Source organism: Carassius auratus, unplaced genomic scaffold, assembly GCF_003368295.1.
Source record: "Carassius auratus strain Wakin unplaced genomic scaffold, ASM336829v1 scaf_tig00024766, whole genome shotgun sequence".
In the NCBI taxonomy this organism is placed as follows: Eukaryota; Metazoa; Chordata; class Actinopteri; order Cypriniformes; family Cyprinidae; genus Carassius; species Carassius auratus.
Genome location: NW_020525372.1, coordinates 10,002 through 22,215, shown reverse-complemented (window position 1 = coordinate 22,215; position 12,214 = coordinate 10,002). Strand labels below are relative to the sequence as shown.

The 12,214-nt window shown below is 40.6% G+C and overlaps 1 protein-coding gene across 1 annotated transcript in view; it reads left to right on the top strand.

Moving 5' to 3' along the window:
• The window catches only part of LOC113078234 (rho guanine nucleotide exchange factor 39-like), a 37,880-nt gene extending 26,562 nt beyond the window's left edge, over positions 1-11,318 (top strand). Inside the window, exons 7-9 of the mRNA XM_026250559.1 lie at positions 5,166-5,294; positions 7,874-8,103; positions 11,210-11,318. Coding sequence (XP_026106344.1) covers positions 5,166-5,294; positions 7,874-8,103; positions 11,210-11,302 — 452 coding nt within the window. The 3' untranslated portion in view covers positions 11,303-11,318. The remainder of the gene's footprint in view (positions 1-5,165; positions 5,295-7,873; positions 8,104-11,209) is intronic.
• Positions 11,319-12,214: the final 896 nt, after the last annotated feature.

Here is a 12,214-nt window from a genome sequence, read left to right as displayed (position 1 = left end):
ATGGAATCTGACATTCACAAATTTGTACCACTGACAAACAACATGCAATTTTCCCTTTTTTTTTTTGTTTCCAGCAAATCCAAAAAAAAAAAAAAAAAACAGTTGCAATAAATAAGAAAATTATTTCGGAATGACCGGTGTCTAGCTGTTTAACTATTACATTTTTACATGTTTAGCTATTTAAATACACAGTGAAATGACATTGACAATTAACATTTTTTACATTTAAATGTAAAATCATTTAAAGATGTCCTAAAATGTATATTATAAATTTATATCATGTCGTTACAAACCCGTAAGACCTTCATTCATCTTCAGAACACAAGTTAAGATATTTTCGATGAATTTTGAGAGCTTTCAGACCAGGGTGAATAATTAATGACAATTTTCATTTTTGGGTGTACTATTGTCAAACACTTAAGATTTGAAGCAAAGATCTACACCTGAGAGCAGTAGCAGTGTACTCTGCTATAGAGCCTGTCAACGGAAGGATAATTTTCAAAAGGAATTGCAAATTATATTTTCAATTGCGTTTTCCACATGTGACACATTGTGACATAATCCAAACACAATTGCAAATCTTGAACAAAAACACTGTTTCAAAAACACTGAACAAAAATTACTGTTTCCGTTTTCATGAATGCACAGGGACTGCCAAATTTCAAATGGAAAAGCAAAGTCCGTTTGCAGCTGTATTTTCCATGTATTATGAGTAATAAGCCTGTCATATTAAACAAATACTGCATCATAGCAGCTTTACAATATTAAATAGGAAAATAGTGTGTAATAATGCAAAGGGACAACACTAAACACTCAGTTTTTAGTTAAAGTCAGTTCATCATTGATTCAGTGATGTATCGTCCCTCTGTGCAATCAAGTCAATGATATCGCTTGATATTAATTGTCTCCAACTAAGGAAAACCAAGGAACCGAAACTCCATCGGTGACAGAATGGAGAAAAAAACCTTGGGAGAAACCAGGCTCAGTTGGGGGTCAGTTCTCCTCTGACCAGACGAAACCAGTAGTTCAATTCCAGACTGCAGCAAAGTCAGATTGTGCAGAAGAATCATCTGTTTCCTGTGGTCTTGTCCTGGTGGTCCTTTGAGACAAGGTCTTTACAGGGGATCTGTATCTGGGGCTCTAGTTGTCCTGGTCTCCGCTGTCTTTTAGGGCAGTAGAGGTCCTTTCTAGGTGCTGATCCACCATCTGATCTGGATACAGACTGGATCTGGTGGTAACAGTGACCTCTGAATGAGAGAGAAACAGACTAATGTTAGCATAGATGCATCATAAGAACAAGTACATGAGGTTTTATGAATTACCATGTCTGTTTTTTCACTGTGTCGCCCATGTTACCTGCCAAAACTACTATAGCATCTGCATTTCCAATGCCTCACATTAAAAGCTGTCAATTTTTGTCAGAGGTGGGACCATACTATGAAGAGTGTTTGTATTGGAAGGTGACGTCACTCAAAGACAATTGTGCAAAATGCTTTTCACCTGATGAATAAAATATAGGGTAAGATGCAAATAGGTAAATCAGAGTAGAACTGCAATGTTGTTTTGCTGACGTGCATCAGAGTGGAAACAGTGAGAGATTTGGGGTAAAAACTACTAAATATCTCCCAATACAAACATGCCCCATAGTATAGTCCCACCCTTGACACAAATTGACAGCTTTCTGTGTAAGGCATCTGAAATTCAAATGCGTTTCAATTGCGTTTGGACTGTCACAATGTATGCGTCCACATGTGGAAAAATGCAATTAAATATACAATTTGCAATTCCTTTTGAAAATGGTCCAGAATATCCTTACCTGTCCTTTAATTATGATCAATGCCTGAGAGATCTGCTGGCATTTTTAAATCGCCACGACAATTGGATGGGGTTTTGTGTACTCTGCATAGTTAAAGAATTCCATGTTTGTTCCAACCTATAAAATAAAGTAAAAGAAAATACAAAGTGTTTTAATTTGTTAATAACAGTGATTCAGTTCAATTAACTGTGTGAAGTTCATCATGAAATTGAGTCCATCATGTTTATGAGTTAAATTCACCTATGAGTTGGTCTACAGAAGCAGAATATGCTCTAGTGGTTGGCTGAAAGGTGTGCTTTCAAACTGTCTAATCAATGGGATGTTCCAGTCATTATAAATCACAGTTTTATGTTAATATCCTGGCTTTATCAAACACACAGTCACTGGCACAGTGAGGGAGATCACACTGAATGCGCGCACACAGACATTTCTATGACAAGTCACGTAGGTACTGGGTTACTCCCCAGCTTTAAAACAGTCCATATACACTTATAGGTGTACCAAAGTGATAAGGACAAGTCAAAAACACGATCTGGAAAATGGGTATATGAAGTTTACGCTCATAAATTATGTAATCTGAACATAAAGTTACATAAAGTGCAGCTTTATGCACAAAATAAAAATGTATGTGCGTTTAAGTTAAGTGAGGGTTAACGTTAGTTGATTATAACAGACAAACAATTATGTAAAATGTATAATAAACATGAACTTACCGTTAGACGCCTCAATAAGACTGCACTCAAAGAGTTTTTCTCTCACAAGTGTATCCATGTGCTTTTCTGAAAGGAAAAAAACAACATTTTGAATTATAACTTGTATGTAAAAAGTCTTTATAAACCACACAAGCATTAAATCATTACTAACTCACTAACTCGGCCTACGTCCGCTGTGCGTGCGCGCACTTTGAAATGCCCTGAGATGTCGATTCTTTTCCGGGAATTACTGAACCGGTTTATTTGAACCCATGTCGATATGGACAACTGCAGGCGTTTACATTAGAGCAGATAGTCGTATTCACTTATTTGAACTCATTTGACTCACTTAAATGTTAAATTAGCTTTTCAGTGTCACAAACTAATTTTTCCTCTATTTTCACAGGTATTCGCATATTTCAGCCATCCGTCACTGTCTGAAACTTAATAAAACTGTATTAATCTGTCGTCTTAGATAACTTAGCACGATTATGTGAGTAACGTTACGTAGGTTGCCCGTTTGAGGTAAACTGTTCATCATTTAACGTAAATAATGTTGGCCTATAGAAGTTTAACAGTAATGTTGCCGCAAAAAAAGTTATAATTCTGCCAATTTAAATTAATTATTAAAGAAAACATTAAATAAACTTACCTTAAAACCGTTGAAAGCCGTGGCTTTGCCCCGTTTTTCTTCCAAAATGACAGTTGGGGAGCGATCTTCAAGGCGCGTTAAATAACCCCAGCGCTGACCTGAGACAACCCAGCGACGCAACCCAGCAGGTTTAACCCAACACGTGGTAAATTTGAAACTACCCAAAAGTGTTTAAAAAGAAATAAAATAACCCAACAAAATGACCCAACCGTTTCTAGAGTGTATATTCATCGATGGTAACTGATTTAACTATGATCTGCGCAGCATTTTATACGTGCAGAGACATTTAATGTACATTAGAAAACTCATTCTAATTCATTCCCACTCTTCTTCGGTGGTAACTTAACCCAACTCCGTGCTTCCTTTAATGAGAGCTGTCAATCAAGGTACAAGGATGTCCCTGTGTGAAAGTGACCAATCATAAGAGGGTCAGTGCCCTCCTTGGTTTCCGCCCCCAAATTGTCAAAAGTCATGTAGACTCGAGCGAGCAGAAATCAGCTGAGCGAGCAGAAATCCACCGCGTGAGCAAAACAGCACTCCGCGAGCAGAAGCCGCTGCGCGCAAGCAGGATTCCACTGCACAAGCAGAGTTAACCTATGCGAGTATGCCAGGCGCTCGCTCGCAGCTACATGTACACCTCTCGGTTGTTGAATTTGTGCGCGAGTACTTTTATCATGCCAGCTGAAGGTTCATTTTTGCGCGTGTGACATAACATAATGTGCTCGTGAGCATGTCTTACACGCTCATAACTTTTGACTAAAATGTAACGCCATAGGGAAGGACTGAGAGACGTACAGAGAGAGGCCCAGTCATCTCTAAACAGTCACTTTGTTTGCTTTTGCTTGTAATTGTTCTAAAGATTATTTCACTATGAAGCAAACGCCCCGAGCGCTGTGTTCATTGTCTGAATTGTTAGTCAATAAGATCAAAGCTGGGTTTAAAATTAGGATCCATCTTCTTGTTTGTTTGTTTTTTTTTTCTTAATGAGTTGATGTCTACATTAGTTAATGAATTCCTGGCACGGGAATTGGTGAAATGTTTTCTCAAAAAATTTTGGTTGAAAACTAAACAAATATGATTGAAACTTTGAAAACACGTTCAATTTACATTTAGATAATGTTTTGACGCTTTTATGCTTTTTGACGCTTTTTATTGCAACAGCTTGCTTCCAATAAACCAATGAACCGCAGAAATGTTTATCAGACAGACGCAAACACAAAAGTTTCAGATGTGTAGGCCTTGTGCGTTTGATGGCTAGCACAACATCCTATGGCAAGGTCTTCACCTAATCAGTGGTTTTTGGATGCGTTAATGCACCCTCATCTTTCTCCAGGGGGTTGATGGTGAAATCAAACATTGTGTGGAGGCCAAAAACAAACTGTTATTATCATATGCAATAATGCAGTCTGCATAATGCATGACTGCCTATGGGTGTGCACTTATTAGTGTGTCATGTTGTTGTATTACTCGTTTGAGACTCGTAATAAATTCAAAATTGCATGAATAGGGGACACTCGTGTTCATATTGAACTATGTGTTCTTTTTTGTGAAACCATCAAATTACACAGTTATGGTAATAATTTAACACTACAAAGAAGTGCATATATTGATGTTATTTACAATAGATCATAGATTTGCATTACATCAATGCCATTAGTACACACAAACAATTATGCATTTGAACATGTTCATTACTGAATGTAGAGTCAGTAATGTATCTGTGAACAAACACACAAGACTGAAGCTTGTCACTTTTTGATGTCAAAAAAGGTTTTGAAATCTGGTTTCATTGATGCGCTTATCTGCGATTTAGTCATGTGAAATGTTTACCTACATGACATAAAAACTTAAAAAACTGTCTTTAAATGTACACAGTGTGACATGATTCAGTCTTTCATTGTGTGCTTGGCATATGGTGACATTTTAGTTTGTTGTGCCTGCACAGTTTGGTTATGTGTCCATTCAGTCCCTCCTGCTGTTTATGCCATGTGTCCTCTCGGTGCAGAGGCAGTGAAAGCCGTCTCAGAGGTGGCCCAGCGGATCCAGGACAACGCTCGCAGCCATGAGAACCACCTTCAGCTGCGCAGAGTACAGAAACAGCTGAAGGGCCGAAAGACCAGAATCCTGACTCCAGGTTAGAGACTGTGATCTTCCATTCTTTTTATCTACCAGAGCTCCGTGGAGAGCCAGAGAGTTAAGCGGATAAAGGAGGTTAGGTGGAAGACTCTTGAAAAGTAGTCTTGTTTAAAAGAGACCCAGCTGTTTGCCCATAATCAATAGAGGTGGGTTTGTTTTTGCCAGGCACAGTCGTGGTCTCCATTGAGAGAATTAACTGAATTTATTGACAAGTTCTCACCGCTAATTGGTAATGGAAGGGAAAGTGTGTCTTAAGTCAGTTCTTTCCATCTTTGTTCTCTTTTGGTACTTGTGGAGTGGAGGTCCTTTCTTCCTTCTTATTTATCCCTAGGGACAATGCCCATGTGTGAAACTAAAGAGAAGGAGATGGAGAAGGAAGGGAGAGAGAGAGAGAAAAAGACAGAGAGGGCCTTGTCGTGAACGACTTGGCCTGCCAATCTCCCCCAGGACCAATTAGTGCCTCTCCTCATCTTGTGGGCCGGCAGATAAAAAGGAAGCTGGGAAAAAAGGGAGCGAGAGAGAGAGTGTGTATTTGCACAAAGGTGGTTGGAAGGCTGGCGGTGAATACCCAACGAGCACTGGGGTCATTTCACACATTGCCGGATGTAGGAAGAGTGTAAAAAAAAAAACCCTCTCATCCTGTTTTTCCAGGACTCTAGAATTCTACAGAGGTCCTTTCTCTTGTCCAATAAGGATTCTTTTCTTCCACTTGCACTTTTTCTGACTTCAGAAGGCCGAACCAAACCAGGCCATCCCAGCTTATCTCACCCAACCCCTCCGTTTCCTCAAATGTGCCCTAACGAAAATGATGCTTGACAGATGAGAGGCTTCTGAGCCCCTGAACAATATCAAGTGGCCGGCTTGGAGATAAGGGCAGTGTAATTCTCAGACGCAAAACTTGAATCAATGGGACATTGATACGGCAGACAGACTGTCTGTTTCCTTGGAGTCCACGGCAGTACATTGCCGCCACCACAGCTTTCCAAGGGCCAAGCTGAAACTCTTCGACCTGCAGAGCGTAATAGAAAGGCAAAGAGCGAAAGATGAGACCATTCCATGTCCTTTGAATGGCACTACAACCCCCCCCCCCCCCCCCAAACACCCACCCTCAGTCAGTTAAGTGCAAATCTTATGACAATTTTCGCTGCCATTAATCCAGAAGTGTTATTGTTCAGGTATCTTGTATTGTCTTATCTGCCATAAGTTGTTGGTCCAAAATGGAAGAGTGACCAATTACCATAATTACAGGATTCTGACTTGGATAAAGGACTCACACATCCACATAGAGCTTGAAATTACAACTTGTAGACTGAGAATGTACAGACTTTACATCCCGTAATTACAGTAATTCCAACATGACATGAATGCACCACAACCATAGAAGACCGTCATTTACTCCTACTTGCGGCAATGAATCCAGCATTGTGTGATTGTCGAGCTCACATTGGTACGATTGCCTCCATTCATGTACCCACATAGTGTTTCGGCCTTAAAGTCACAATTGTTCGTACAGTTGAGTAACCTGAATCAGACCACAACTTTAAAGAGGGCTCCTGGGCTTTGAATACTGTAGATGAACACCTGAATCCCCTTTTAACTGGCATGAAAGGGTAACCTGTCCAACAAAGCCTTCTCAAAATTAACAATGATCTGACTTGCCGTCCATTACTTTCAAATCAAGAAGTGCTTTAATGTGTCTCTGGGTCTTTGGCATGGTCACATCAGGAGGACCCCGGCCACTTTGTAGTGCAACGTTTAGCACCCTGCAAACCACTAGGTCCTTTGTAGCTGGGCGGAGGTGTTCTTTGACAGGGAAAGTTGAAAGCATTCAACATGAAGAGGGAGATCTCAAGTTCCTGCTCTTTGAACTGAGCTGATGACGCCTTCCTTGGATATGTCAGTCCAAACCAGGGATGGATATCTAAGGAAGAGGCATACAGTTTCACATTAAACAGAAGCTGGGTTTCTTTCCCATTTTACCTGATGTTTTTTTTGGCACTGGGTGCTTGTTATTGAGTTTGTACACTTATTAGTATTGTGGATGTGCAACTGAAATCATCAGGAATGACTTTCCTGCATGATCCAGATGGAACTTGACCATGTAAATCCATGTTACCAATTTAAAAGAAGCCAAAGAAACCATTAAATCCAATCTGCACATGTCACCTGGGAGTATCACAGAATGTCTTCATTGTTGCCTCATATTAAACCTGTGGCATTTTTAAAAAGCCGTTCGACCCCAACTTGACCTCTCTGCTAATCATTGAGTGCTCGCCTGTCGCTCAGAGCATCCATTTTGAGCTCCGCACTCTTGCTATCGCCAGAGCTGCAATCACAAGGTTCACTGGGGCAATTAAGGAATCAGTTGCAGGAATGAAATTTCATCTTATCTATCCAAATGTCAGCATCTAATTTAGTTTCCATCATGCAACTGCCAATCACTGAGAAGGGAGATTGGTTGTCCCTTTTCCGTGTCATGTAAACCTTCTGCTTTTTATTCTCTGCTTGAAATTGACTTTTAAGGTATACAATAGGTAAGTCCTTCAACTATTTCCCTGTTATCTCTTCTTGTCGTAGGGAGGTGGTATATTCGGGAAGGCTGGCTGAAGACAGTGCCCCCTAAAGGCACGGAGGCAAAACCTAAGATGTTTTACCTGTTCTCTGACATCCTGCTCCAGGCCAAACCGTGCAGTCCCATACATCCTACCAATGGGGATAAGTTTGCCTGCCAGCGAATCTACCCATTAAAAGAGTGCACAGTGGACAAAGTCTTCGGCCACACCAAAAGCCAGGGAGGCCTTATTAGTGTAAGTTTAAACAATCGGATGCAGTTTGCCATGTTTATAAGTCAGATGGATTTATTTTATTAAAATCTGAATCTGGTTAATAATTCAGTTCAGATATTTTGGTATGAAGTGTGGTACTCCTGAACCACTAACTGTACTAAAAGTAATCTGTGTGAAGTTAATCTTATGACAGTGTTCACACTTTTCTTGGAAATCAACTTACTACTGGCATACTTATGATTATCTCTGCATTTTGGAAAATTTATCCTAATAACGGAACGTTCTCCTAATGAAGCAGGAGGTTTAAAAAATGCATCTCCTGCTTCATTACATGCATCCCCGCCAGATGGGGATTTGGGTGAACTGAAAATGATTGAATGCACAATACATTAGATATTATTGGAATAATTATAATTGATTTTTAGATTTATGTAATCAATGCATTCCATTTTTATTGGTGGATCAGTGTATTCTCTCAAGCCCAATTCTGTGGAGTATAACACGTTTATCCATTAAAATTCCTCATAGGCACTGTTGAAATCCATCAAATATATATGAACCGTATGTCCTTCCCCACACTTAGTGTTCTCAGAATGCCTTGATCTTCAAGTTAGCAAAAATGATCAAGCTATCATTCTCATTCTTGCACTAATTACTCGAGGTCCTCATAAGGCTTCAAGTTTTAATGTCTCCACATGGCTTGATCTCTTTCCAGGTCTCTGTGCTGCTGCTGCTGTGTGACAAATTGTCTAAATTATCTCTGCACTCTCATAAAACATTCAGACGACTGTATCGTACACCACAAAGGCGTTTATTTGATGCAATTTGGATTTTGGAAGTGCCTAGTCTGATCAGTATACAGATATTTTGTTCTCTTATTTTGGTTATAAAATACCATGAATCTGAGAAATGTGTTTAATGCTCAAAGATTGTTGGGCAATTTGGCCCTTTGATGTTTTACAATATTTCATGACATTTAAGGTCCCAGAACTACCACACTATCATGTTGCAGGTATGCTTTTTTGGCATGTGGAATAGACCTAAAAAGGCCATCAGCTCTAAAGAACTGTGAAAAAGCATCTTCCCGAAACCCTGTCGGCGCTCCACACTCCTCTCCTCCGCTTGGGCCGCGGCCGAGGCAACATATTATCTAATGGCTAGAAATGGCATTTCATTAGCCTGTTATCCCACAGAGGCCTCAAATGCATACTCAATAGCATTAGGTGTAATTTCTCATAAGGACACATTATTGATCCACCCGCCTCCCACCTGGACCGAAGGGGAAAGAGGCTGTCAGCGCTCTCTGGCCCCACCCCAGCCAGGCCGTGAAGAATTAGAGCAAAATTAAATTTGACAGCTGGAAATGCCATGGCAATCTATATGCAAAGTTTGAAAGTAGTAGTAGTAGAGGAAAATGCGTTATGAAAATTCTGGCTCCCTCTCCTCTATCCATTTGTCTAGATGAGAGAATGTTTGTATACGGATAATTTCTTCCCTCCTTTTCTCTTTCTCTCGCATTTCCCATCTTTGCATCCCCCTCTCTTTTCGTCTCTCCACCTTTCCTCTTGCGGCTCCCCGTCTTTCTTCCTCCGCCTCCTTGAATATTATTCTGCATCCATTCCCTTTGATGTATAAATAATCAAGTGAAATTATGTGCGTCAAAGAGCCTCCGTGCTCCACCGTATGCATTATACAAAGTAATTTCTACCTAAGAGGGTCAAATTTCCTGACAAATCCCTAATTACCGCATCGCAATAGAAGTGGAATATATTTGTGCATAGATCAGGCCACCCGTCTCCCCGTGCGGCGGACCCCTAATATCGCGCTCCGCTTTGCCTCGCTCACTGAACTCGGTAATTAGATAATACTTTTGATGATGGTTCATTTGAAATCTTAATCTATTTAATACCTAATGAGAAACAAGCCAACCCCCCTCCACCCCACCACGGAACGTCATTACTTTTTACCAGGTGTCCATTAAAGACCTGGCTCTGCTCATCATTGCGATTCTGTCCCCAGCCGTAATAAAGATTAGGCCTGATTATTGATATGCTGTCGGTAACTGCTGCCATTTCCTCCACTCGGGCGGCCTCAGGTAAATGTGAAAGGTCATTTAATATTTTCAAGGCCCCAATTATAATCCGCTAATGGGTCCCTGTTGTAATTATTCTGAGGATAATGCCTCTGCCTTTGTTTGGGGTTGGATGGTTCCCGTTGTCTTGTTTGACATGTGTAATCTAGCAGTAAAGTCTGCTCAGTGCGGATGAGTGATGGTAATTGCTGTTGACTCAAGGATGAGCCATCTGAGATGTGCAGAGCTCACAAAACTTGTCCTCAAAGTGCAGATCATTGCCAAATTAGCAGCTGAGAGCATCAACTGGCACATCTGTGCGCCAGTGTTCTGTAATGCTTTGTGGATAGATTAAGTTGTCTCGCATACAATGGTGTGTGCAAAAAAAATTAATCTCAAGGCCAGTTAAGCCTTTAGAATGCCTAATTGTGGCTGTTCATCCTTTACGTCTTTAGGCTATATGCGTGAAGAACTGTGAAGTGAGTACTGTGAATTGTAAGATCACAAATGTTTGAGATTTTGAGACCGTGGTCCATGTAAACACTGGAGGCAATGCTAAAAAAAAACTAGTTCATGGACGCCCTCTAGTGATCCAATGGAATTATGTGCACAACAACCAATGTTGGTTTCACATGCCTTTGAAAGACCGTTTTTGAGAAGTTTTAGTAAAAAGTAATTTTATATTTTAAAATATATATGAGTGTACAGTGGTTTTTTTATGCATAGTGCCAACTTTTAAAAGCGTTTGTAATTATTTTACGTTTTTTTTCTTCATCATAATATTGTGACTTTAATTACTTGGCAATTGTGCCCACCAAAAACGTCAGTTTCTCAAAAATTAAAAGCATGGTCATCATAGAAAAGGTTTAATGCATTTCTGAATAAATGAATATACGACATGAGCATATTTCATTGACCCTTATACCTAAGAAACAAATGCTTAATCAGTTGAAAAATGATCCCACCAAATTCACTGCTTTTCAGTGTCCTTCAGCAGTTTCTATCACACACAAACTCCCAATCTTTTCCTCCAACTGAATATTTTCTCTCTTCTAGTTGACCTTCGCCAGGGCCAAACTACTTCTAATGTCAGATGATCAGGTGGACATTAATGATTGGTACCGTAGCCTCTGCTTGGCAATCGGGTGAGTATATTGGTCAACACAGGGATACACAAAATTCAGGTTACCAGCCCAAAAATGTCAATCCACCTAGACTGTGACGTTAAAACATCAACACAGCTCATAATCATCAGCCTTTTACACTGTAGTCGGTGTTAGCATAACATCAGTGGCCTTCACTCTCTCACAGGACCTGAGGGCAGGGCCTGGTTGACATGGGGCGAGCTCGTCACAGGGGACAGTCCCAACTCTTAAGGCTAGGCTAATTAGTTTAGCACTGTCTGAGTGATTGGGAGGGATAAACTGTCAACTCGTGCCATCTTCATAGTGGGGGAGCTCCTCACATGTGGCCTTCTGCCCAACCTACAGGCCCAGGGGAGCACAATTAGAGACTGAGCTGGACAGGATGTGGTAGCTGAGGTCAGAGGTGATTGCTGCTGTATGAGGGGGAACACTGTGTGTGTGTGTGTGTGTGTGTGTGTGTGTGTGTGTGTGTATGTATGTGTATATATATATATATATATTAGGGGTGTAACGGTTCACAAAATTCACGGTTCGGTTCGATACGATACACTGATGTCACGGTTCGGTTCGGTTCGGTTCGGTACGTTTTAGATACAGCAAAATGCAAAAACATCTCAACTTTTCAGAATGCCGCAAGCGCACCGCGGGTCATGTGACAAGAACTAACCAATCAGCTTCATCCTTTCCCATAACAACGTTGAAAACTCAGCCAAGATGAAGGAACAGCTGATTATAGTTGTATATGGATTGCAATTTTGAAATAAATTTAGTAGCAGAGCTACTGGAAGCGATTTTTAGAGCTGCAAATCCATTTACCCTTTGCTGAAATTTCCGCGTCTCATGGAGAGAGCACGTCATTGTTGCTTAGCAAAGACAGACGCCTCATGAGCGCTTCTGCCCGAGCGCTTTGGAAAGG